At 55.6% G+C, this 25,668-nt stretch overlaps 11 protein-coding genes across 11 annotated transcripts; 5 read left to right on the top strand and 6 right to left on the bottom strand.

Annotated features, from left to right (window-relative positions):
* Positions 1-2,897: 2,897 nt before the first annotated feature.
* On the top strand, positions 2,898-3,908 carry J7T54_006296 (Meiotically up-regulated like protein-like protein; the record flags this gene model as incomplete). Its single annotated transcript, XM_051505956.1, has 1 exon — positions 2,898-3,908. One exon carries the CDS (start codon positions 2,898-2,900, stop codon positions 3,906-3,908), a length of 1,011 nt encoding a protein of 336 aa, XP_051366813.1.
* A 1,522-nt stretch (positions 3,909-5,430) lies between these two features.
* Positions 5,431-6,175, top strand: J7T54_006295 (uncharacterized protein; the record flags this gene model as incomplete). The annotated part of the gene is made up of 2 exons (XM_051505945.1): positions 5,431-5,653; positions 5,724-6,175. The coding sequence occupies 2 exons, from the start codon at positions 5,431-5,433 to the stop codon at positions 6,173-6,175; spliced, it is 675 nt and encodes a 224-aa protein (XP_051366812.1).
* A 171-nt stretch (positions 6,176-6,346) lies between these two features.
* Positions 6,347-7,645, bottom strand: J7T54_006294 (uncharacterized protein; the record flags this gene model as incomplete). The annotated part of the gene is made up of 1 exon (XM_051505933.1): positions 6,347-7,645. One exon carries the CDS (start codon positions 7,643-7,645, stop codon positions 6,347-6,349), a length of 1,299 nt encoding a protein of 432 aa, XP_051366811.1.
* A 1,652-nt stretch (positions 7,646-9,297) lies between these two features.
* Positions 9,298-11,368, top strand: J7T54_006293 (Serine/threonine-protein kinase cot-like protein; the record flags this gene model as incomplete). The annotated part of the gene is made up of 4 exons (XM_051505922.1): positions 9,298-9,923; positions 9,979-10,479; positions 10,533-11,006; positions 11,062-11,368. The coding sequence occupies 4 exons, from the start codon at positions 9,298-9,300 to the stop codon at positions 11,366-11,368; spliced, it is 1,908 nt and encodes a 635-aa protein (XP_051366810.1).
* Positions 11,369-11,854: 486 nt separating this feature from the next.
* J7T54_006292 (Pre-mRNA-splicing factor-like protein) lies at positions 11,855-12,577 on the bottom strand (the record flags this gene model as incomplete). The annotated part of the gene is made up of 1 exon (XM_051505911.1): positions 11,855-12,577. The coding sequence occupies one exon, from the start codon at positions 12,575-12,577 to the stop codon at positions 11,855-11,857; it is 723 nt and encodes a 240-aa protein (XP_051366809.1).
* Positions 12,578-12,861: 284 nt separating this feature from the next.
* J7T54_006291 (aspartate aminotransferase family protein) lies at positions 12,862-14,285 on the bottom strand (the record flags this gene model as incomplete). The annotated part of the gene is made up of 3 exons (XM_051505900.1): positions 12,862-13,467; positions 13,535-14,027; positions 14,083-14,285. The coding sequence occupies 3 exons, from the start codon at positions 14,283-14,285 to the stop codon at positions 12,862-12,864; spliced, it is 1,302 nt and encodes a 433-aa protein (XP_051366808.1).
* Positions 14,286-14,865: 580 nt separating this feature from the next.
* J7T54_006290 (Proteasome subunit beta type-like protein) lies at positions 14,866-15,719 on the bottom strand (the record flags this gene model as incomplete). Its single annotated transcript, XM_051505890.1, has 2 exons — positions 14,866-15,633; positions 15,690-15,719. 2 exons carry the CDS (start codon positions 15,717-15,719, stop codon positions 14,866-14,868), a joined length of 798 nt encoding a protein of 265 aa, XP_051366807.1.
* A 569-nt stretch (positions 15,720-16,288) lies between these two features.
* J7T54_006289 (uncharacterized protein) lies at positions 16,289-17,333 on the top strand (the record flags this gene model as incomplete). Its single annotated transcript, XM_051505879.1, has 2 exons — positions 16,289-16,783; positions 16,842-17,333. The coding sequence occupies 2 exons, from the start codon at positions 16,289-16,291 to the stop codon at positions 17,331-17,333; spliced, it is 987 nt and encodes a 328-aa protein (XP_051366806.1).
* A 334-nt stretch (positions 17,334-17,667) lies between these two features.
* J7T54_006288 (uncharacterized protein) lies at positions 17,668-19,044 on the bottom strand (the record flags this gene model as incomplete). Its single annotated transcript, XM_051505868.1, has 1 exon — positions 17,668-19,044. One exon carries the CDS (start codon positions 19,042-19,044, stop codon positions 17,668-17,670), a length of 1,377 nt encoding a protein of 458 aa, XP_051366805.1.
* Positions 19,045-19,571: 527 nt separating this feature from the next.
* On the top strand, positions 19,572-20,763 carry J7T54_006287 (Sterol-4-alpha-carboxylate 3-dehydrogenase; the record flags this gene model as incomplete). The annotated part of the gene is made up of 2 exons (XM_051505857.1): positions 19,572-20,051; positions 20,125-20,763. 2 exons carry the CDS (start codon positions 19,572-19,574, stop codon positions 20,761-20,763), a joined length of 1,119 nt encoding a protein of 372 aa, XP_051366804.1.
* Positions 20,764-21,620: 857 nt separating this feature from the next.
* J7T54_006286 (Rho-type GTPase-activating protein-like protein) lies at positions 21,621-25,246 on the bottom strand (the record flags this gene model as incomplete). Its single annotated transcript, XM_051505846.1, has 4 exons — positions 21,621-22,052; positions 22,108-24,071; positions 24,133-24,826; positions 24,890-25,246. 4 exons carry the CDS (start codon positions 25,244-25,246, stop codon positions 21,621-21,623), a joined length of 3,447 nt encoding a protein of 1,148 aa, XP_051366803.1.
* Between the last annotated feature and the right edge of the window lie 422 nt (positions 25,247-25,668).

Here is a 25,668-nt window from a genome sequence, read left to right as displayed (position 1 = left end):
TGTACCGCTCAGACCGGCCGTAGCGTATGTGGCAGGTTGCCAACTTGTAAATACAGTAGGCTGCCCTATTGTGTGTCAATACGTAGTGGGGTTCATGTCGTTGCCACCGCTCGAAACGGCGCGTCATCGGGCGAGACGGCCTGTTGTTGTCCCGCGATTGTCGCTTGACTAGAACCAGATGGTGGCTGTCGAAACGGGCAATCGAGGAGGTACTGCAGGTGCATTGCAGGGTGATCCATTGAGATGACGCTGAGGATGTGGCACGGTGGCGGGAGGAGAGGCAACACTGAACATACTACGTGCGTGCCAAAGTGGCCTGTCGACGTCAGCACGTAATATAACCTCGATGATAAGGGCTGCTTGTTTCATCATTTCCACTCGAGCGTGCTGCATCCCTTACCCTTGAGATCGGGATGAATAAATTACGGATACTTGTCATTACCACTACCTTACGTGTATAGTAGACTAGTCATTAATAGATTGTATCCTACCAGGTATCTTGCTCCTTGTACCTTGTGGCTGGCGTCCGTGACTAACGCAGAAGCTGCGACTGCACTTCCGAGTGCGTGAGCCGCTTGGAAATTGCGCCTCCCTGAGTAGACACCTGCCGCGCCAGAAGCACCCCCCGGAACGATCAGTACCTGAGCAATGCAACCTACTGCTCGATGCTCAATATGACTGGAGGTTAATCAAGACGAAGCAATGACTGACTACCCAATGCAACTATTGGGACTCATTATTATTATTCTTGCTAGACTTGCTGTATTAGCTAGGTATTTGCAGTTAGCCTTTCGGTCGGTCTTGGTCGTGGTCACCTGACTGGACCAATCCATTCATGACGTCCTTTACTGTCCACGCCCCCCTGATCAGGCCCCAGTGGGCCGTGGCCAGTTCGTGAAGTTTGAACGGACGGGCGCCTCCTAGACAATAATAGTGCGTAAACCATGTTGTTGCAGAACTGACGCAAGAATCCTGTATTTAGTCAGTGCTCCGCTCAGCGATCTTGCCGAGAGGTTTTCTGTCAGTGGCCTAGTGACTAGAATTGTGGAGTCACAGAAGCGCTCACAGCCTGGTCCAGGCCACGGCTGAGTCCAGTCCTGACCACCTGGCTAACGTACGTAGTACTTAATCACCAGTTGAGTCTATTATACGTAGTACTCTAGTCTTTTCTCGACACCCTGAAAAAAGCTCGGAACGTCACAAGCCTGCCCGGGCCTATTGCGCAACACCTTGAGATTTCCCAGGCCCGCCTGGAAGTGACACGGTGATACCTCCTGACATGGTGAGTGAAGACACAAGATTTGCCTGCCACCTACGTACCTTGAGCCTGTCACATTCGCCCCAGCATCATCTCGGCCCAGTCTCTTGGCTGGATGCGCGTGCTGTTGCTGGGCAAGCCAGCGGTGGGTGCAAATAACGGAACTGAGGTCAGGGGTGGCGGCTCAGCCAATGAGCACCAAGGGTTATATGCGTCAGTGCGAGTAATTTTTGTAATGGTAACAGAACTAGCCATCTGCTCCGTCAGCGCACCTGCGGTACTTTCTGTCGTGGTCATGTCTGCGATTGGTCGAGATGACTCGGAAAACCCCAATTCTTTGAAGGCCGGGCCACTCAGACCACAGCCTGAGAGTGACAGCAGGAAGGAACGAACCCCTTCTTCCCTCCACGCCTCCACTGGCCATCAGTCCAGTCCACTTCTGGGACTGCAGTGCCACTATTGGCGATCCCAGGCTCCCAGGTCCCCCGGGCACCCTGGTCAAGCCTGCCTGGCGAAGCCTGGCAAGTGGTCATCATTCTGCTGCAGACCCCGTTTCCGCGCAGCACGAGACTTTTTTTTGGCGCTAGGCTGGGTTTTCTGGTGTTGACAGACACCTCGTACGGACATGGCACACTGAGGCAGCGACGGGCGGGACCACCACGCACCCTCCGTCCATCTGCACCCGCCCCGGCTAGCACAGGGCCCTACCTCACCATTCTCTTCTATCCCGTCTCTCCATCTTACACTCTCTTCTCTTCCTCAACCTCTTCCTCCAAACCCGACCTCCTCCCATCTTTTCGACGAAAACTTCGAATCCGCCGAATTCACGACAAGCCGAGTCACGAACATATTCTTTTGTTCGTCGATTCAGGATTCAAGTTCATCGCGAACGAGCTCATCCTTCACGCCTCGTCCACATTTTGCTGGCCCATCTCCCCGGTCAGCGTGGAAATCTTGGAAGGCACATTGCTGCTCGCGACTCCGTATCATCGAGCCTGCTGCGATTCCTTTTAGCAATTCCACTCTGCTGCATTTCTTCTTGTTCTAGGTATGTCACAATTCACCACTGTACAACCCATCTTCACACGCGGGACGCGGAGCCCCAATGTTTGGGTCCAGCAGCATGGCTTGCGACGCAAGCTCTCACTGCATCTTGGACAAAGACCGGATCAAGTCAATTTTCTAAGCACCCGTCAACACCATGGTGATGGCGAGCATCGACGTGGAGCCGCTGTGTCAGGCTTGCCAACGAATGCCCAATCTACACCACATCATTCCGTGTCTAATGGACCAAAGCACTCCTCCAGACACCACTTGCTAACATAGATTCCAAACAGACTTTTGGTATCTCCTTCGAGCATCCGCTACGGCATCTCACTCACGACCTTCCGGCTACCCCGGTCACGACCTTACTTCAATCTACGATACGACCGACCCTGCTTTCCCTGTGCCGATTCTCGCGGAATCAACTAGCACACAATCTTTGTTAAATGGCGAGTATATCTTGCTAGACACGCTCCTATTGTTACGGCGCTTCTCAAGCATTGAGGTTTCGAGATCCGCATTTGCAATTCCGAAACCGCCTTCACCGACCAAGATCTTATCCAAGGTCTTAGTCGGCCCTTCTCTCCCTCCCATCATGCCTGGTGGTGTCTGCGCCGTCCTCGACTACGATGTCGAGGTAATGGCCGAATACGTTGCCGACATGGCGATCAGGGTTGTCACCCCCGAGGCCACTGTGACACCTGGCTTTCGCAAGTTCGTGTCTCAGGTCCTGACCTCTACGCGTCTGCCTAGCACCACGATTCTTCTCGGCATGAACTATCTTGCAAAGAGGATCAACTCCATGAAGACCCAAGGCGCCTATACGGCGACCGAGGGTCAGGTCTGGCGCTACCTCACGGTGTCCCTGCTCCTTGGCAGCAAGTTCCTGGACGACAACACTTTCCAGAATCGATCCTGGTCCGAAGTCAGTGGAATATCTGTCTCGGAGCTCAACGCGCTCGAATTCGACTGGGTGCAGTCCATGTCATGGCGCTTGTACGTCAATCTTGACTTGAGCAAGGATTACCAGGCTTGGTTGGAAAATTGGAAGGAGTGGCAGCACACCAAGAAGAGGCAGCTGCAAGCCTCTCGCGAGAGAGCGACTCCCCGTATTCCCGCCATCAACACCGAGGTTGGCCGATACCACGATGCTCGTCACTCGTCGTACTCGCGCTATCTAAAAGACCAGGCGGCGGAAGTTGACCGCTACCAGGCGGGCAAGGTTCACCAGCACGGTAGCTATCATTCACGAGAATCGGCCTGGTCCAGCAATCCTTGGAGCGCCCCTCTCACACCGCCCGACTCTGGCTACGGTACACCTGAGTCCTATGGCATGTCGGCAGTGTCGAGCAATGCGCACTATAACGACTGGTTCTCTCAAGCCGCTGCTCAGTACAACAATGGGCGCTTCCACCAGGCCTCTGCTCGCAATCCCTTCTACTCGAGCCGCCCCCCTGCGTACAGTGCCCATGGTTACACCTACAACCAGCACCAGAACATCTGGGAGCACGGCATGGCTGAGTGTAACTGCCCATCTTGCGCCAGCCCTCTCAAGGAGGGTCCCTACTTCACATCGCATGGCTACGGTCAGCCTGTGATGGGCTAGACCCCGGAGTCTTATCGAATTTTCAAAAGTTCTTGTAATTGCCTGTCATGGCATGCGGCATTTCAAACGCAACGCGGCAGCATCATCGATTGGCTTTCTTCTTTTTTTCACGACCACGACTTTCCTTGTTTCCTATCTTCCACTTAAAAAATAACGACGCGCGATCTCGATACCCAGGCACGACAGCGTGATCATGTGCGGAAGAATTGGGTCTCACCCAGCCGCATCTCGAGTCCCATGCACAGCACATTGTCGTTTTCTTGTTTTTTTGCTGCTTTTTCTTGGTACACGTCTACCATGGTTCAACCGGCGTTTTCCCTTTCGAACGTTTCAAGACACGTTTTTCTTTTGGCGATGGACATGGGAGCGGCCCCAATTTACATGGCCTTCCAAGGTCTACGACGGCAGGGTTGTCCGTCCATAGAACGGGCATTCAGGCGATACGACGAGCGCGCGAGAGACGCTCCATTTTCATGCAATGTGAGACGCCGCTATTGCTCACACCGTTCGCACATTAGGCACCACATTCTCGTCCGCCGCCGAACCCTATCTGTGGCATGAAACGCAGTGACAAGTTTTGCCACAGTATATACAAATCTCCTTCTGTCAGCTTGCTTCGGCATGGTGGTTTCTGCATCGCCGGTACAAAAATGGGGTACGGGAGGTTTATTTTGGTGTTGTATTCAAACTTCACATTCAGCGGAGTCGCATGGTGCGGGCCTTTTGCTCTCGTCAAGCTGGTCTCCCATGGGTTTCTTCTTCGCTTTTTAGACATTGTTCTTGGGGATGGCATTTGTTCTTTACAGGGGGCTATGGTACATTGGGCAGGATTGCATGCTTTTAATCGGAGGTTTTCTTCACTGCGGGCAACGGTGTCGTTGAGGACAGGCTCAGCAGCCGCTCTTATGACTTTGACGAAGGATTTGGATGGCAGCAGGCGCAGGGTGTCTAGCGAGGCTGATTCTTTTAAGACCATTCATAGGGTGAGGTGGGACGACATAGAATCTCCTAGACGAGAATTACATTGTACTTTGCTACGCCATTTACTGCATCGATGTAGATGAATCACAGGCTGAATGTTTGATGATCGTGGTTTAGTTGGGATTTGCAAAACTCGGCAGATTTACGGCTAACGCCTCTGGCTTGCCATGTCCGTAAGGTACTCAGTCTTCCAACAAAGTCGCTCGGACTAGCGAGCAGAATTTAGCCACCTATGGTCTAGAATCATAATTATAGACAGCTAAGGCGCAAACCTTTATGGCTTCACTTTGGGCCTTACGGTGCTTGTGATCCAGTAATTGTGCTCGATATTGGCATCATCCCGAGCAGGTACATTGATGAAGCAGGCACTAGCGCTCGCTACTTTGCTAAGAGAGCACGTACGATCATCAGTCGCACATCCCGCCGAAGCAAGCAGTTTTCTCCTGCGACGAATACCGCAGTGCTGTGGGGATTTGTTCCACAACGTTCAGAAGCGGGCAACTGGAGAAAGTATCGGTCAAATCCGGAACTCTTCGTCGACATGTCCAATCGCTTCATCTCCGGAGGCACGATATCCTCCTCTGGCGACGACCGCCCTGATCAAAGGCCCGGCGAAGACACTGGTGTCTCTGCGGGCACGAATGCACAGTGGGAAGCTGTGCAGAAGCAACTAGATGCGGAGAGACAGCAACGGGAAGAATCCAGAAGGAAAGCCATCGAGGGCGGCGAGAGGTCATTGTACGAAGTTTTGCAAGAGAACAAAGGTAACAGCAGTCCCCACGCCTTCGAGATGCCCCGAAGACATTACGGGGCCATGGACTGATGGGAGAGCAGCGGCGAAGGAAGCTGCCTTTGCAGAGCAGGCGAAGCTGTCGAATCAGTTTCAAATGTTGAACGAGGATGATGTGGACTTTTTGGACGAGGTCCGCGAGAAGAAAAGACAGGAGGAGGAAAGACTAAGGAAAGAGACGGAGGAAGGCTTGAAGCGGTTTCGGGAGCAGCAGAAGGGCGGTGATGATGGCGGCGCGGCCAAGCAGGCAGAGGAGAATGAGGCATGGACTGTTGGCGGACGGAAGAGGAAGCGCAAGGAGAAAGAGGGCGGCCTTGGCGTGAAGAAGAAAATCGTGAACGATGTGAAGAAAGACGACGGGTTAAAGAAGGAGTGCGATGACGGTGCGAGGCCGAGTGAGGATAAGACATCGGCCCCTGAGGCGGAGGCGATTGTACAGAACAAGAAGCCGTCATTATCAGGGCTAGTGAGCTACGAATCGGACGACAGCGACTGATGGACCACGGTCTCACAATAAAGATAATGATTGGCGTGACTTGCCCTCCTTGTGACTGGGCCCCTTTCTATGATGCTATACAGGATATCGTTGATGAATACACTTGATGGTACAGTAAACTTACTAGACAGCCTCTTCTACACGCTCCCCCAAACTGGTCTCCTCTACTGATTAGTCGTCCAGGTTTCCAACGTTGGGTCCTTTCGGCTTGGACTCGAAGGAGCTGGCGCCCCATCGCCACACGCCCCTCAAGGTGCCCTTGATCCAGCCTTCAATCTCCTCCTCGGGCACCTTGATCTGTGCAGCCCTAGCCTCCAGCTCAGGCGTGATCTCGAACCGGCGCATGCGGCTGGTGATGCGAGGGTCCACGGTCAGAGGCGACGCCCAGATCTTCTCCTTGGGGGGCTTGGGCGTGCTGTTCTCCTCCTCGTCCTTGCTGGGCTCGTCCTGCCAGACGAACTTGGGCCAGTCCCTCTCACCACTCTTGAGAACAAGCTGCTGTTCCATCTCGTCGCCCTCTTGGGGCTTCCAGTCCCGCGACGTGGCGAAGCATACGGCAGCGACGTCACGACCAATGTCGTCGGCAAGCTTGCGGCGGTTCAGAAAACGTCCTAGACGAACAAATGTGTGTCGGAAACCAAGGCGATGAGGATGCGGCAGAGGTGCCGAGGGCGCAAACTCCTCGGGGATGGTAGGTGGTAGCGACGCAAGAGCGTAGTCTTCGGGCTTGTTGTGAGGGAGAGGCTGAGGGGGGCGATCAGGCTTCTTCTCCTCCTCCTCTTCCGCCGCCTCCTTCTTCTCGCCGTCCTCGCCTGTCTGGGGCTTAGGCTCGATGACAGGCTGCGGCGGCGCTTGTAGCGAGCCTAGCCAGCCCTCGTGTAGCCCGCGGACGTATTCCTTCCAAGTATGCCGTCCCATGACAATGTCACCCTTGACGCCCTGGTATTCGGGCAGGTTCATCCTCTTCCTCAGTACTTCTAGGTTGTCTTCCTCTGTAGGCGGCATGTCCTCGGTGGGCTGCTCCGTCTTCCGCCTCAGACGACGGATCTTCTCTGCCACGGCGGCCCTCACGTCTCCCTGCTGCCTGCCCTGAACAAACTCCCAATCGAGACCACTGGCCGCCAGCACGGGCTTAGCATACTCAATGAAGTGGTCCTGCGCCGTGCGCAGCGAGTCGCCTGGCGGGGCCTCGAGGTAGATGGTGAGTTTCCGGGGAAGCTGGTTCGCGGCGCCAATGGGCTCATTCGCCATGGGTGCCACAAGGCGACGCCATTTGGCGGTGGCCCTCTTCTTCTCGCGCTTGTCGTAGATGATGAAGGAGGCAAATGCGCCTGTGATGCCCCAGAAGATCATCCAGTTGCGTGAGGGCAGCTTCCGAGGAAGGTTGGGCAGGCCCATCATGCGGAGGGCTGGGTTCTGGGGTTTGGGTGGTGTCGGTGCCGCCGCGGGGGCGGCAGGCTGGGCTGGCATTGGCAGTGGTTCCGCCATGATGAGTTCCAGCGAAGCAAAAGGTAGCAAGAATGTAGCGGTAAAAGGGGATGGCGGTGCGCCAGATTCTGGTGCAAATGGCGACGGTAGTTGGCGCGCTGCGTCGCGAGAAAATCTGGCTGCGATAAGGGATTATCGGAGCTTATCGGGTGAGATAAGAGACATTGACCAGCAACTCCTGGAGCTGGAAGTTATACTCTGTATCACGGAAACACTCAGACTTGAACATGTCGAATGAGTTATGAGCAGCAAGATAGCTGCCCAATATTCCAAGCTGTATACTTTTTTGCACATATCCTTCTCACTCCCATCCACAGAGGTGCTTGACCAAACTTCTGGAAAGCCTGTTGGGTAAGTGTGCAGCAGCAGCGAATTGTGCATTACTTCGCATTGCGGTAGTAGGCTATAATAATAGACAGGCATCCAGGCGGCACGCACCGAGACATGATGCCATGAAGATCACAATGCTGCGAGTGTCGGAGACACTCTAATAAAGACCGTCATTGACCTTTCATGGTAGAACTGCGTGACTTGGCCTAGCAATGGCATAGATAATCAACAACAGCTGACCAAGAACGAGTACAACTGAATATTGCACGCACGCTGCGTCTCGCTCTAATAGCAGGCAGACTGTGGCACACATCCTCTCTTGTGCTACAGTCGTGCGTACATTGCTCCCGGTTTCAGATTTCCGGTCGACCTGAAGAAGACACGGCACGTCGTTGGTGTTCGACTGTCGCAAAATGATGCTGGGATGGTGGGGTATCAGCACGAGGAGCCCTGGGCAGATGCAGGCTGTCGTCTGGCCTGCCCCAGAGAAGCGACATGACGGGCGTGCATATTCGCTGCACTGCGGAAGAAAGCGCACCGCGCAAAGGTGCACGCCCGCTTGTCGTCGTGATGAGCAAGGCTGTTGTTAGGCCGGCCACCCAGGCCATGCCTGTCCTGGATGACTGGAAACAAATGAATCGACAATCGATCAGCCAACCGCACCCACTCCCAACTAAGCGCGGTCCGTAGTTAGTGGGGAGTTAGGGGCGGCCACCGTTGGCTAGCGAGTGCTCTAGCGAGTGCTCGAGGAGTCCAGTGCGAGGATCCGGGTCCGTGCCCCTCACACTTGCTGTCCGTCCCCTGTGCTGTCCGTCGTACGAAACCTCCACAGCCGGCGGATGTGCTGTTCGAGACGCTCCCCCTTCCAAAGCACTCTTGGCTTCTTCCTTTAGTACTTCAGCTCTCGTCGTTGTTGAGAGGGAACGTCTCATCACGTCGTTGCTGGTGAGCGTCTCTGCCCTCTCGTCTCCAGCACCCAACTTACCAACTCGCAATCAGATCTTGGAGGACCCTTGGACACCCCTCCACCCTTTCATCCTGACCGCCATCGTGTTTGTCTCGCAGCTCGACCGCCAGCCCTATCAGTCGATACTCCTAGTCGAATCGAGCCGGGTCAACGAACGCAGTGTCCCCCGAAAATTACAGAGCGACGAGTACCTCGGTCGGCGCGTCCTTACCTTCGCTTACTAGATTCACATTGGAGAGGTTCCAGCTCTGTCAGGACCGATATCGCCCGTCCTTACCTCGGCGCTGTCACAGACCTTGAGTCGGCGACAGGGAGAAAGCTAGCTTGTTTCTTCAAGATGGATCCCAACCGGCTGCACCTCAACTTTGACAACAGCCAGCAGAGGCTACCTGTGCCAAACGACAGGGCATACCCCACGACTCCCTCCACGTTCCCTCAGCCCGTATTCCCTCCCGGCCAGCAACAGCAGGGAGGAGGACTCCACCCTCAGCAGCAGCAGCAGCAGTACGCTCAGCAGCAATACGCCCCCCAAGGCTACTTTGTCCAGAACAACCAGCAGTATGCTCCCCAGTACGCTGGCCAGCAGCTCGACGATCGCAACGCTCAGTACCAGCCTCGATCCAACACCCCGGGCAATGACCCCAACCAGGGGCTGGCCCACCAGTTCTCTCACCAGAACCTAGGTGGTGCTGCGCGGAACGCTGGCTACGCCCGCGGCCCTTCGCCTGGCCAGCGCCCGCGCACTGCGGGGAGTGGTGGGCAGCAGCCTTCGTACGATCGCTACGCAAATGCGCCTCCTGTACCGTCGCCTGCTTCGGCCCCCGTCCACGAGTTCCAGCAGGCCCCCGAGCGTAATCCGGACAGGTACGGCAGCAACGCCAACAGCAACCAGAAGAAATGCTCCCAGCTGGCCGCGGACTTTTTCAGAGATAGTGTCAAGAGGGCCCGTGAGCGCAACCAGAGGTACGGGGTGCTTGATCCACATATCTGAGAGCTCAGAGCTGACGATTTCCTGCAGACAAAGCGAACTGGAGCAGAAGCTCCAGGATCCCCAACAGAATCCTGCTAGAAGGGAACAATTGTGGTCCACGGCTGGGCGCAAGGAGGCTCAATACTTGAGGTTCCTACGCACCAAGGACAAGCCCGAGAACTACAACACTGTCAAGATTATTGGCAAGGGTGCCTTTGGTGAGGTCAAGTTGGTGCAGAAGAAGGGCGACGGCAAGGTCTACGCCATGAAGTCTCTGATAAAGACAGAGATGTTCAAGAAGGACCAACTTGCACATGTCCGCTCCGAGCGTGACATTCTGGCCGAATCAGACAGTCCGTGGGTCGTCAAGCTCTACACCACGTTCCAGGATTCGTACTTTTTGTACATGCTGATGGAGTTCTTGCCCGGCGGTGATTTGATGACCATGCTCATCAAGTACGAGATCTTTTCGGAGGACATCACAAGATTCTACATTGCAGAGATTGTGTTGGCCATTGACGCGGTCCATAAGCTCGGCTTCATTCATCGGTGAGCAGCAGGTTCTGATTTACTCATGAGAACATCACTAACATGGTCGATAGTGACATCAAGCCTGACAACATTCTGCTTGATCGCGGAGGCCACGTCAAGCTGACAGACTTTGGTCTGTCGACCGGTTTCCACAAGCTCCACGATAACAACTACTACCAACAGCTGCTCCAGGGACGCTCCAACCGCCCCCGTGACCGCAGCTCTGTCGCCATTGACCAGATCAATCTGACTGTCAGCAACCGTTCCCAGATCAACGACTGGCGTCGGTCGCGCCGCCTCATGGCTTACTCGACTGTGGGCACTCCCGATTACATTGCGCCCGAGATCTTCACCGGACACGGTTACACGTTTGACTGCGATTGGTGGTCGCTGGGTACCATCATGTTCGAGTGTCTCGTTGGCTGGCCGCCATTCTGCGCCGAGGACAGCCACGATACGTACCGCAAGATTGTCAATTGGAGACAGACACTCTACTTCCCCGACGACATTACACTGGGCGTTGAGGCAGAGAACCTGATCCGGAGGTATGTCATCCTGTTTCGCACAGGCAAGTCACTCTTTTGCTAACGAATCATACAGCATGGTCTGCAACACTGAAAACCGTCTGGGCCGCGGTGGCGCCCAGGAGCTCAAGAACCACGCCTTCTTCCGTGGTGTCGACTTTGACAGTCTGCGTCGCATCCGTGCGCCGTTTGAGCCCAGGCTCACGTCCAACATTGACACAACCTATTTCCCCACCGACGAGATTGACCAGACGGACAACGCCACGATGCTCAAGGCGCAGGCTATCCAGCAGGGCCGCACCGCACCTGTGGAGGAGTCTCCCGAGATGAGCTTGCCCTTTATTGGATACACATTCAAGCGTTTCGATAACAACTTCCGCTAGAGAAAGAAAGGAAAGGGGGAAATGGATGATGATGACTTTGACCTGCATTGCTTGTAGGGGAGTTTATAAGTTGCGATTTGTAGTAGAAAAAGCGACGCATATAGGCAACATATGATCTCGGAAGGGGATATGCACATCGGATGGAGAGCGATAAAGCACGAAGATATATTTACTGATGGGTATCTTTATTAAACGGGTTCCCTGTGGTGTTCTTCTTGTTTGAACATGGCCCAGTGCTGGCATTTCACGTTCGCAAGAGGCTGGAAACAGTACCGGGTCTGCTCTTGTATTGCGCGCTCTCATTTCACGCAAGCCGCTTGCCTGATTTTTTACCACCACAACCGACGTGCTCTGTCTTAGACTCGAGGCCACAATTCGCAGCTCGCGCGTGCTGCAGGGCCTCATTGCTTGCGTGGGCGCCTCTGTACACGAGGGCGTTGCGGGTGATCTTGATGTTGATGCAAATCCTCCTCTCATCGGCCCCTTTCACGTTCTGCCGCCCAACCCAGGCGCAGCATTGTACCTCTCCTCTCTCTCCGTCATGAACATGACCTGGAGCCAGTACTCCTTCGCGTCCGCATCCCAATAGTCAAACTGTCGATCTTCCCTCTTGTCCAGCTCCCTGGCGGGTATCTTGAAACCGACCGTCTCGTACGGCTCCGCCGCGACGAGGAGGTACTGGTAGTTCCGATCCGGCTCCTCGACGTGCTGTGTGAACGCATTCATGACCTGCCACTTGGGCGCGGGGGCGCCGGGCGCCGCATCGGGGTACTGCAGCTGGAAGAGCAAGCCCTGCTGCCGTGTGTGCGGATCGCGAATCTTGGTGATCTTGTACCCCGGCCGCCCGATCTTGACGAGGTTCCTCCGCACCTGCGCTACGCCGACGGGGAGGCCCGTCGCCGGGTCGATGCCGCCATTTTCGCGCGCCCTGCCCTCCTTTTCTTCCTTGGCCGCGCGGCGAGCGAGGTTGGTCTGATGTTTCTTGCCTTGTGTGTGGGCGAGGTATGATCCGTCGTTCTGGTGGACTGTGAGACAGAGGCGGCACTCGAACGAGCCGACGTGGTTCTTGAAAAAGTACGGGTCCTTGTCTAGGTCGATTGTCTCGAGGGCGAGCTTGCGTAGACGCTCGCGACGGTCGGCGTTTGTGGCGGATTGGGAGGCTACGCCACCGCCTCCGAATTTCGAGCCTGCGCGGTTCTGGAAATCCATATTGGTGTCTTGTTTGTGGGTGCAGGGCTGGTTGTTTTACGGAGTTCAAACTGATATGGTGGAAGCGAGAGTTGTACGATGGTGGAGATGCGTCGCGTGTCGTTGGTTCACACGCGGACGAGACTGGAAATTTCGAGGATGCGCCGGCTGAGCATCGGCTAGTTGCGGCGACGATATCACAGCCTCTTCTACAGGGTAGTCAATTACTTATACTCCCCAGTACCTCAGATTCCGGGTAATTCAGCCAGAACATTATTGTTCCAGAAACTCTATTTCACGCACGCTCATAATGACAGCTCGCTACGATACTTGCTGACAAACGCGGCAACTGCCCCAACGAAGCGATCCAACTCCTCTTGTGGCGTCTCCAAGATCAGCGCCACGAAGCCTCGTTTCGCGAGCCAGAAGCCCTGCTCGATCATTTCAAACCAGAACAATTCCATCATGACCTGGTCCTCTTCAACGTCACTTGCTCTCAGGATCTCCCTAGTCCCGCACTTGGTGATGTGCGCAGCCATGATTGTGCCGAGGCCAGTGAAGCACATCTTCGTTCCGTTGCTAACTTCGTTCAACTTTGCTCTCAGGTCCTCGCCAAGCTGGGTGAACCTCTCGGCATCGGATGAGGTGTAGAGCTCCTTGAGGCCGGTATACCCGGCATGAGTAACGAGCGTGTTGTTGTTGAACGTGCCTGAATGGGCGACTGAGGTGCTGAGGCGGGGATCAAAGGTAGCCATAATGTCAGCCCGGCCACCAAAGGCGCCGATGGCGAGACCGCCACCGAGCCACTTGCCAAACGTTTTCAGATCCGGCTTGAGGCCGTACATCTGCGCAAGGCCGCCTGACGACAGCCTCGAAGTCATGACTTCGTCGAGGATGAAGAGCACGCCGGCCTGATCAAAAGTGTCAGCGCGGGCAAAACAGTGGTAAGGGATGGTGGAGACGGTGTCAACTACTCACGTCATGAGCTACCTCCTGGACGCCCTTGAGGAAGTCGATTGTGCCAGCAAAGCACCCTCCGGCACCCTGCATGCCTTCCACAACGACCGCGGCGACGCCCTCCGTCTTGATGGCTGCCCTGGCACTCTCCAGATCGTTATAGCACGCTACAACCCAATCATGCTTGTCGACGTTGTTCTTCGCGGGGACACCGCCCCTGAAACCAAGGACACCGCCATGATATCCGCCTGAGAACGAGACAACCTTGTGCTTTCCTGTGAACAATCTGGCAGCAGCCAGGGCATGGAGGTTGGCTTCTGTGCCCGAGTTGGCGAAGCGCACACGCTCGAGGTCAAAGCGGGAGCACACTTCACGGGCAAAGAGGGTCTCCTGCCGGGTATTGGCGCCCACATTCATGCCAATTGTTTGAACGACATTGGCGATTGTCTCTTGAAGTCTGGGGTTGGAGTGGCCGTATAATGCGGCTGTGAACTCGCACAGCAGGTCCGTGTATCTTGTGTCTTGTAAGCGTCCGATGCCCAAGCTCCTAGAGTCATGTCGAGACGTACGTCTTGCCATCTTCTGATGTGACCTGGTGATTCTTGCCTGACTTCATATAAATCGGAAAAGGGTCTGCATGTAGAACGGTCCTCGTGTTGCCTCCGGGCAGCGATTGTGTGGCTTCCTCATGGAGCGCCATTGAGGTCGGGTTGGCGAGAGCATAACGCTGCTTCGCAGCCTCGACAGTGTGCGTCAAAGGATGAGTAGACATGTTGTGTTACTTTGGTTCTTTTTAATTCGCTTGGTATTCCATAAGAAATGAGAAGTATTCCAACTCCTTTTATCCTCTCGTTGACTGCTGGTTTACATGACATTGAGGTGCCGATAGCTACCCGAAATCGGGTTTCGCATCTCGGGCTTGGTGGGCCGCGCAACAATTGGCCCCAAGAGGGAAGCCTGTCGTAGCCACGGGCGAATGATATAGCCAGTAGATGACCATTTGGTTCTGCATCTGGAGATGGTCTCCGAGTATCGCTCCTGGCTGTCCGATGCTGTTGGCTACGATACGCTACAAACTTGGCAGACAAGGTTCTGCTCATGAGTGCAGACAGGTCTCGTCAGAAGAAAGCTGGTGTTTTATTCACATTCTCAGCGTGGGCGAATGTGGACAGTACCAGGTAGCAGTCTGTAAGCACCCCACGTATCGTTGTCGATTGTGTATAAAACTTTACAATGTTAGTCTGAAGCTTCCAACATCTTATTCCCGAGAGCATTGTCACGCTGGCTTGGACAAATATTTGATCATGCTCACGTCTAGTGCATTCATTCATAGCCTAGATTGGCAACTAAACTCAGACGGTCTGCGTTCCGTATCCCTTGATGCGGTCGGCAAAGGCCCAGCTCATGTTCTCGAGCTTCTCGCTGGTCTTCATCTCCACGCCCTCGCGAGACACAACCGCTAGGGAGTATGTCTCCTGACTGCGGGCGTCACGGTAGAAGAGAACCTTCATGCACTCCTGGATGACCTTGATGGCCTCCTCCTTTGTGCGCTCTGCGGCTTCCTCGTCGGTGCCCGCGTAGGTGCGGAGCAGGGGCTGCGCCAGCATGCTACCGATGCCAGTCGCGAGCGTGGGCGCAGTGAAGGTGGTGCCTAACAAGTCCGCGCTGCCGACAAACGGCTTCTCGTCGTCGTCGAAGCCTACCACGAGCATATGATTCCACAACGGGTCCATCTTGGAGCGACGGCGGTAGAGCATCTTGGAGAGATACGTGTGGAGGTTGGCCGCCGACAGGCGGGACTTCCTGCTGGCGCTGGACGATGCGTACGACTCCTCGATGGACTTTTGGTGCAGGTGACGGGTGATGTACTGCATGTCGGAAATGTCGCCCGAGAAGCCGACGACGGAAGTGTCCTGGAAGGTGTGTAGACGCTTGATGTCGGTGAAGCGAGCAAAGGACCCATAGGAGCCCAGGTTATCGGCGGCGATGACGACGCCATCCTTGTACTTGACGGCGAGGACTGAGGTACCCGTCACGAGGGGCTGCTGGGTGTGCTGGTTGGGGTGGCTGTTGGTGTGCATGAACGAGTGATCGTAAGCTCCGTAGACATCGTCGCGAGGCTGCAGAAATGTCAGTCCACGAGGTAATTGACCTCAAAATATACGGGCGAGCTTACACGGCCCCAAGCCTGTGGTCGATGATCCATGATATAGTTGGTATTCGAAGATGGTGGGATATGCGGGCAGGAACCGAGCGACGTTGGCGGTGTCGGCGGAAGATTGAGGTCTGACAAGGAACAGAAGCTCGCGGAAGCTGCAAGTCGAAGATGTAAGAGCCGTTGATGGGCTCTAGGTGGTTGATGGGAGTCTTGATGTTGGGTGTTGGTAGACGAGATCCTTGTCCAGCGTTATGTTAGCATTTCAACGTTTAGTCAAACGCGAGGTCATGGCTGCCTACTGCCCACCTCCGTAGCTGACATCACCGCCCTTGATTGGTTCATTTGCTCCAACACTGGCAGGAGCTCTGGTGGATCACCATGCCAGCTCTGGACTAGCGCCATCTCACCAGCTGCTGTACTTCACGCTGCACGCATGCAGGCGAGCAAGGTCCATGTCCCTTCTGCCCTCATCATTCAGCCAGCCCGTCGACCTCAAACTCGGGCCAGGAGCACGAGAGCACGTCAAGCTGTCCGACATTTGCGCACTTTTGCACGACCCAAAAGAACACCAATTGCCGCCACACTTCAGTACCAAACATAGCTAAGCAGCTATTGCAATGTTGACATCAGTCGGACGGGCTGCCGCCCGTCGCGTAGTCGCCGGTAACCGACTCGCGCTCACCACGAATGGTGTTGCCATTCCACGCGCCACCTTTGTCGCTCGCGCTATTCCTATCCGCAGCTTCAGCGTCTCACAGAGGACTCGCCAAGCGACCGCGACAGATTCGCCCGCGAAGCCCAAGAAGGCCACCAAGGCCAAAAAGTCTACCAAGCCCAAGGCCGCCAAGGCAAAGACTAGCAAGGCCAAGAAGCCTGCGGTCAAGAAGCCCAAGAAGGTACCCACGCCGGAGGAGGCTGAGAAGAAGAAGATCAAGGAATTGAAGGCCAGGGCTTTGCTGAAGGAAGAGCCAAGGCCTGGGCCGCACGCGGGACAGACGGAGTGGACCATCTTTGTTGGCGAGAACACGCCCACGCCCCTGCAGAAGCCGCTGGCCGAGCACGTCAGAGAGCTGTCGGCTAGGTTCAAGGACATCTCCTCCTCGGAGAAGCAGGTAAGCTCCAGCGCATCCTGGGCAACTCCACGAAACAGAACTGACAATTATCTTGTAGCGTCTGGCTTCTCAGGCCGAGGCGAACCGTCAAGCATACCAGAACAAACGTCAGTCCTGGCTGGCCAGCCTCGATGTAGCCGATGTCTACAGCGCCAACCTGGCGCGCAGCCGCCTACGGAGGGCGCTCCCCAAGAAGCAGTTTTCAAAGCTGGAAGATGACCGTCTCCCCAAGAAGCCTGTGGAGGGCATGAACCTGTACGTCCAGGAGCGCATGAAGGGCCAGTCGGGCAGCTCCGTAATCTTCAGCGAGGTGGTCCAGGAGTGGAAGAACATGGACGCAGCACAGCAGCGATCGTACAAGGTTGCCAGCGAGCCCGCGCTCGTGGCTTGGCGCCAGGCAGTCGAGCAATTGTCGAACGCAGTTGCCGAGAAGAAGAGGGCCAAGAAGGACGCTGCCAAGGCAGAGGCCGCGGCTGCTAAGGCGGCGCAGATCCAGGCAAGAGAGGAGAGGAAGGCTGCTAAGGCGGCGCAAAAGGCCGCATCTGCTTAATCTGGCCGAAACGGGCAATGGTATCATATGCAAGCGGGCTGTGCAGATACACTGCCTGAAGGGCTGTTTGTACCGGAGCAGTGGTGTGTTGTATTTCTTTTGCTGGTTCTCGTTCGCTGGTGGCATGGGTGCTTCCGGTGTGAATCTTGCAGATGTGTCACGAGGTGCGGTGTCTTCGTCCCTAGTGTATCACGACATAAAGGGGGTTTCTCTAGGTACGCCCCTAATCTATTTCTATGTGGCTCGTTCCCCAATGATGAAATGCAAGTCCCAGTGTAGACACCATGCTAACAATACTAACGCCAGACGCAATGCCCACGGATGCCATCGACCATTATCCCTGCGTGAGGCCTTCAGCCATCGGCTGAGCCTGTATCGCCACCTCCCCATCTGCGTCCTTCCATTGGGCGCCCGTGTACTTCATTGCCCGACCGCTCGCGAGGTATAACAAGAGATACATGTGCTTCGTGACGCATCCCCAGCAGTACAGTTTGATCCAGTCGTGAGTCGTGTCTCGTCGACACCACACGCCCCAGCCCGCCGAGCCACTCTTAAAATATTCCCCAATGAAATTCCACGCGTCGAAACGGACATGTGGCGTCCAAGTCGTGCAGTCCACCAGCCAGTGCCCTCTCTCAAAAGGTTCGAGCTCTCGTTTCATGGTAGGTTGGTAGCGTGAGGACACATCTCGAGCCAGCTTTGCGAGTTTTGGAGAGATGCAATCGTCAGCAGTCAGTGTGTCGATGCTCACGGCTGGTGACGGTGGGTATAGCTCGAGCGAAGTGTGATGGGTCGGCACCGGCGGTGAAGATTTGGCGGCACTGGCCCTCTCGCTTGCGCTGCGCATCAGGTTCCCCGGTCTGGGTGTTGCAGTTTCGGCGGAGGACCTGAGTCGCTTTGCTGGCGGAGCAGAACCGGCTCTGGGAGCATATATAGAGGGCGCGTCGTTGCTCAAGTCACTGCCTGTGATATGTGTCACGTCATGGTGGTAGTGTTCGTCCTCGCGAACATCCTCGGCCAGTCGTTTTTGCACCACACGTGCCAAAGGAGTCTCCGGCACAACCTTCTGCGCAATACCATCAACAAGTGCCGATGTATTCTTGTTCGGAGAGCTGTCAGACAATAGTGCCCTCGGTGACCTCCTTGGGTTGTGGTTTGTAGAAGGGGTTTGCTCAGTGTCGGTGGGCTTGCTTGAGCTGTCGGTGGGTGCCGCCGGTGTATGAAGGCTCACATAACGCTGCAGCACCTTTGAGGGCGAAGTGTAAATGTTCAACCTCGGGAGAGGATATGAATCTGCGATCTGACTTTCCGGCGCGGAGAACACCTGCTGAGAGACGCTCTCCTCCGGCAAGGACGATGGAAGCCGCTCCTCGAATCGAGGTCCGGACAACTGCCTGGCCGTTGTCAAACGCGGCGAGCCTCGGTTGTCAAAGACACCAGTGAAGCTCAGATCCTGGGATTCTTGGAAGGTGAGCTCTAGATTTCTAGGCTCAACTCTGGCAGATGACGTTGGAGAGGTGATGGCCTCGGTACGCTCGTTGGTGGTGGACGATGCTACCTGTTTCTCGTCGTGAAGCGGAACCGGGTCACGTCGGTCGGGCCGATAGCTGAGATAGGCATCTGCCAGTTGGCGATAGCGCGCATCATCGGCGACTAGACTGGGAGCATCCACATGAACGAGTATCTCAACATCCTGTTCTGTAGGGGTCATTGCGTACAGGCTCGCGCAGAGATCCGCTGGGCATGACGGCGACTCGGAACTTCGTTCTCGAGGCTAGACCAGTCGAGGAGAGCATCCAAAATGACAGAGCGATATAAATCCAGACTTAGGCCAGTGCTCAAGGAATGCATAAACACATGTAGGTGTTCATGGGAAGTCGCCAGGACGATGATGACCTGTGAAGGTGAATCGTGAATAGCCGTGAATAGAAGCTGATGCAGGCAGCCGCGCATGGACCCTTGTGGCTGGTGATTCTAAAAGAAGCACTAAGCTAGGACGTGGCTTGAGCCGGGCCTACTTGTAGGAAGGACAGGACCCCTCTCCCGTGTGGCTGCCAGTATGCGCTGAATATAGCAATTTACCCTACTGTAGACTAACCAACTAGACTAGAAGACAAATTAATCAGGCTGATCACCTCTCGAGTCCGTCCGTAGCACCCAAGTTTCCTTTTTGCCTCTCTGTGGCCGTGTTCCTTCTCCCGCCCATCCATCCATCCGCCACAGCTCCCTTTCACGACCATGGCCACATTAGAGAAGAAGAAGGGCGACCTCGGGCGCGTCCTCGTCATTGGCGGCAATGGCTTCCTTGGGCACCACGTCGTCAACCAGGCGCTCGACCTCTGGAACTCGACTCACGTCTCCTCGATCGACCTGCGCTGCGAGAAGTTTCGCAGGCCCGAGGTGACCTACAAGGAGTGCGACATTACCGACCGGGAGAAGCTGCTCTCCGTGATCGAGGAGCTCAAGCCGGACGTCGTGATCCACACAGCCTCTCCCATCGCCTCGGACCACGCCAATGCGAAGGAGGTCTTCCAAAAGGTCAACGTGGAGGGAACCGATTCCGTCATCGAGGCGTGCCAGAAGGCGGGCGTCAAGGCGCTGGTCAACACCAGCTCGGCGAGCGTTGTCAGCGACGATGTGAAGGATCTCCTCAACGCGGACGAGCGGTGGCCCGTCATCAGAGGGGATCAGCAGAACTCGTACTACTCCGAGACCAAGGTACGTCCCCCGGCCTGAGCGCCAGGTTGTCTCCCCAACGCGCTTCTCTGTACTGACTCGAGCGACTCGACAGGCCGCCGCCGAAGAGGCCGTTCTCGCCGCCAACCGCAAAGAGCCCTACAAGCTCCTCACCTGCTCCATCCGTCCGTCCGGCATCTTTGGCGAGGGCGACAACCAGACGATCCCCGGCTTCCTTGCCGCCTACATGAACAACAAGCACAAGGTGCAGATTGGCGACAACAAGAACCTTTTCGACTTCACCTATGTCGGCAACGTCTCGCACGGTCTCCTGCTCGCCGCGCACGCCCTACTCGTCACGGCTGGCGCCTCGACCGCGCCCCTCGACTACGAAAAGGTCGACGGCGAGGCCTTCTTCATCACAAACGACAGCCCCGTCTTCTTTTGGGACTTTGCACGCTCCGTGTGGGCGGCCGCCGGCGACACGAGCGGCACGGCCGGCACGTGGCACCTTGGCCAGGGCGTCGGTAGCACGCTGGGCGTCTTGAGCGAGATCTTTGGCAGCATCACCGGCAAGACGCCCACCTTTAACAAGAAGAAGGTCACCATGACCTGCATGACTAGGTATTTCAACATCGCCAAGGCCAAGCGCGTGTTGCGCTACGAGCCCCAGTGGACGTTGCAGGAAGGTGTCACGAGAGGCGTGGAGTGGTTCTTGGAGCAGGACAAGGCGGCGGCAGTCAAGGCTCAATAAGTGAGATAGACCGGAGGACAGGATTCAGGGATGGATCTCATAAGGAAATACGGTGGCCTCTTTGGCGGTTTACCCTAATGTAGTCACATGTCCCTTCAATGATGGCAGAAACGACACCATGGCATGTCGGGTGATTGTTCTTTTTTCTTCCTTTTTCATTTGGCCTATTCATGGTCTACTAGGCTTGTTCATGACCGAACTGGAATGTCCCAACCTGACTTCGAACCCTGAATTAACATGGCAATTCGATACATCATTCGCTTGCCCGCCTCGCCTATTTCCATGCACCCGCCCCCTTCTCTCCTCGCCTCTGGTTGTGGCAGTGGCCACTCGTCTTCAGTCGTAATCGAGTCATTTCTATACACCAGGAAATGCAGTCCGTACCCCAATCCAACTTCTGCTGCTGCGAGAAATCCGTCCCCAAAATCTGCGCCATGGCACTCCCTGGTTTTGGCGCGATATCCGTGAAAGAGCGTCCACCCAAGGGAGTGTCTTGCTTATGAAAGAATGAGGTTCAATGATGCTGCTCCATCAGTGAGCCCATCCTCCCCAACCATGGAAAAGCGCAACCGATCTGTGTCGGTTGCAAAGAAAGAAAGAAGAGAAAATCCAGGCTCCGTCATGTCATGCGTAAAGATAAATGGTCACACTGGCCCCTCTCCCCCCGTGTGGTGATTTGCGTCTTTTGCGGGTTTAGATTCAATGATTCAAGCCAATCGCAACGCCATGATGGATGCAAATGATGAATGTGCTTTGTTGTGATGCGTGGGGTGCCCCAACCTTCTTCCATGCGAGGTGCTCTGGCGAGCTATTGCCTGTGACTGTAACTGGGAGCAGAGCGCTCAGAGTTGGAGTCTTCATGAGTTGCCGCTGACACCAAGGCCATTGTTGTGACGACCCCAGCCCGAGTTGCGCCACTCTCGTCTTTGGCTGTGCTCGGCGGATGATAGCTGGCTGTCAGAATGGTTGAACTCCTGCTTCATCGGACCCGGCTCGCTTGGCCCTCGCCAACGGCCCTTGGACGGCGTGCCTTGCGGAGATTGGCCATATGGCATGGGCGGTTCCTGGACATGGCGCACTGAGGCTTCTCCTGACCACAGTGTCGGGTCCGTCTCAACCCGTCTTGGCGGTGGCCTGCTTGAGTTGTCGGGCCTGTTGTGGATCTCGTTGATATCTGTGATCTGGCCCTTGCGATCTTGGTACCGTCTGAGGATCTCCTTGGTGGTGATCTCGCCTGGGCTGGCAAAGAGTGACTGGTCGAAGAGAAGGGTCAGAATTTCATCAGGTACCTTCACACAATTAGTACAACTGTTCACGATTCAGTACAATCAGGGGCACACTCACCTGGCACATCTCCTCAATGTTGGAAATCATCGTCTCCACGGCGTCGATGACATAGATCGCCTCGCCATCAAGCATAGATGCCTTGGCTGGGTTGGTAAGAATGTTCGGCGCAATGACAGTGGCCAAATTCCTAATGTCCATCTTCGAGCCAAGTTCCTCATCAAGCTGATGGAACGAGCCAGCCCACTTCATGAATGAGAACAGAATCTCGAGTACATCGCGGTGGCTCTTGGGAAGCAGACAGCATGTCAGGTGAAGGCAATGCTTGCGCTTGTCGTAGTCCTCGATCTTGGCGGCGCTGATCCACAGACGGTACAACTTGTGTGTCATGAGGGGATCCGGGAGGTCACGTAGGTATCGCTTCAACATCGCTGCGAGTTGGATCACGGGCTGATCCATAAAGTTGATGGTCTCGCAGCCCTCGTTATTGATGCGTTCCACGAGCTCTTGCTGCTTTTTGATGTTGCCGTTCTTGCGGAAGACGCCTTCGACTGAAAGATCCATCTTCCGCATCGAAGCGATAATGTCGTCCACGACGGCGGGAATCCGTAACGTACCCGGGCCAACACCGTCTGTCGACTCGGCTCCGTCACGCTCGATGATCATTTCGAGAGGCACCCCAAAGGTGCCCTTCTTCTTGACATTCTTGTTCTTATCATTCTTGAACGCCTTGCCCAGATTCTTCCAGAACGTGGGCTGTTTCTTAGACTCGATGAAGCTCAGCAACTCATCTAGGGAGAATTCTTGCTCAATCATGGGCTGCATCGTAAGCACGGCCAGGTGTCGGACATTGAAGTATTCAAGTGCGGAGAGTTCAGAGAAGAATCTCCGCGTGAAGCTATTAGGCATTGGGTCAGGTACGCGAACGTCTTGATCCTTCCCAGCCGATTGCGTCCTCTGGTGGCCCATGGGGGTCGTGGGATCTGGCTGTCGCTGCACCCTGTCGCGCTCGTTCTGTAGTTCTCGAGACTGCTCGACAGCGACGATCCTCGAGAGATCGTCCAAGTTGATGGCGTCGTTCCCACCAAACATGCGATCGGTGGACTCCTGATTTTGGTGCGCGTTTGCACCGGGGGATCCAGGACGGGGCCCGTGGCCGTCGACGTCCATAACCCGAGACGACCTTGCCTGCCTGACGGTGGTGGAGAGGTGCCTGTCGAGACGGGTACTTCGTAACCGGCGGACATCGTTCAAGGTGTTCTCATAAGACGACTCGCGGCGATGGTCCTTGTTGTCCGTACCCGTGAACGACTTTGATCTCGAATCCGAGGTCAACGTAGGGCGATCGCCAAGCGCTCTGTTCCCACTGGCCCCGTTCAATGCCGTCTCCTCGGACTGAGGGATAGAGCCGTTGCTCCTCAGAATGTCCAGCAGCCTTGCCAGCGCCACTCGGAGCAGGAATACATATTGCGTGAGCTTGGTGACATGCTCAACCGGCTCCAGTGCGTCCCGCCTAATGTCTCCGCCACCGCAGTTCTGACAGTATAGTCTGCGGTCAAATAGGCTGAACAAAGCATCGCCCAGATTCTGGCCAAGCTCACGCTTACAACGGCAACAGTCAGCACAGGCCAGGTGCCACCTCAGGTCGCCATGCCTAGCACATTCGTCTTCCACGGACCTATGGCAGAGTGTGCAGTGGTCAGAATCGCTGGCAGACAACTTCATGCCGCCAGACGTGACCTGCAGGGCCCCCTCGTCGCTCCTGACCGAGTCGAAATCGTTCAAGTCGTCGAGGAACTGGTATAGGCCTTCCGAGTTTTGCGACTCGCGCTCGAGCTTGAGTGCGCCTTGCAGACAGATGCGGATCAGGAGCTTGAGATAATGCGCCAGACTTGTCACAAGGGACAAGAGCTCCTGCGTGACGCCGAGCTTGCGGGTGCCCGTATCCTGGTTCTTGGACAGTAGTGAGAAGAAGGCGACAATCTTCTTACATAGCAGCTTCGCCTCACGTCCATACGACATCCCTGCGAGACCAGGTTAGCACAGGGACCAATGATATGTCTTTTTACGAATCGCGGAACGCACCTGCTTCGCTGACTCTGAACATTGTAGTGTCAAGTCTGTCCGTGGAGTGGAACAGAATTTCCACATGCCAGATGAATCGCTTTGCGACCAGCACCGCGTCGATGTATGCGCCGTTGCTCACGTGGAGAAGCATGTCAGAGATGCATGCGGCTGACGATTCCTCAAAGGTAGACAGCACACTCCATATCCTAAAGACCTTCTCTTCCATCCTCTCCTCCACGTCCCTAATTAGCCCGCGTGTCTCTGCGTCTGCCGTGTCGGATCGAGGTGGCGCGTCGGTAGGTGAACCTAGTCGTACGTTCCAGAACTTGTGAATCATGTAGCATTCGGGATGCCAGTGCTGATCCTGACCATTTCGGAAAATCTCCACAAATTGCTTCAGGATGGCAATCTGGCAACCGCTGCACTGCTGGGCGAATTGGGTCGAGTAGTGGTAGTGGCAGTACACGCTGCCGTCGTGCTCGTAGTAGCTGTCCTCGGCGCCAAAGACCGTGTCGCAAAGCGAGCAGGTGAAATGGTCGACATGGTATTTCCGATCCAGGGCTGTGATGTACGATCCTCGTAGGGCGCCCCCACACTGATAGCACAAGAGGTCGAGTCGTCGGAAGTAGTCTGTCTCGCACAAGGGATACTGGCCACCACCGTTCTCGTCGTCGACGGGAAAGAATTTTGATGCTACGATATCGCCACAGTCCTGGAGAAAGACAATGTTAGCCCACACCGCCGAGCAAGCACGAGGTCACAGAATAACACGAACCCGGCACTTGAAGCAGTCCAAGTGAAATGTGCCGTCCAAAGCTCGGACGAACTGCCCAGTCAGCACCTCACCACACTTCTTACAGACTCTCTGCTGGCCGCTCGCATTCCTTTTGCCGCTGCGTTGTCGTGACCGGTTGCGTTCACTGCTCTTGCGGGAATGATCGCTGTCCCATTGCGGCGGAGGCCCACCAGCACTCGAGCCAGAGGCCGTGGGTTTGAGGCGATGACCGCTGTCGGGTGTTCTACGGCCACCGTGCTGGCGGTAGCTGTCGATGGCGGTCATGGAGTCCGGCCCACTGTACTCCCTCGCCCAGTCGCCGGCGCGCGAGCGGTCGCTGTCATATTCCGAGCCCATGGTCAAGGGGCTGGGTACCACGTCGTATCGATTCTTGTGTAGCCCCTCCCTGGTGGTTGCGAGGACGGGCAGGAAACGTCCAGGTTTCTTAGCGCCACGGGTCGAGCAGTCGTTGGGGAGGGGTCGTCGTTGTCGGAAGCATCAGCCGGGACGTCTTCAGAGGCGAGATACCCATTAATTGATAATGACGGGCGTCCAGCACAAGCGGTATGTCGTTTCAAAGATCGCAACTAAGGAGGGGACAGTGGTCGCGTGGCCACACGAAGGTATGTTTGGCTTTAGACGCAGGGCTCCTCGAGGGCAGCTGGCTGTCGAGCGAGGGGGAAGATAGCTTTCTGCTATCGGTGCGGGAGGACCAAAGTGACGAGATGTGGTGGTGGTGGTGGCGGTGGTGGTGATGTTAGTAGTACCTAGCAGTAGAC

This window comes from Emericellopsis cladophorae, assembly GCF_022114955.1.
Source record: "Emericellopsis cladophorae strain MUM 19.33 chromosome Unknown NODE_1_length_1489480_cov_119_871856, whole genome shotgun sequence".
Classification (NCBI taxonomy): domain Eukaryota; kingdom Fungi; phylum Ascomycota; class Sordariomycetes; order Hypocreales; family Bionectriaceae; genus Emericellopsis; species Emericellopsis cladophorae.
This window is presented reverse-complemented; position numbering and strand designations above follow the sequence as displayed.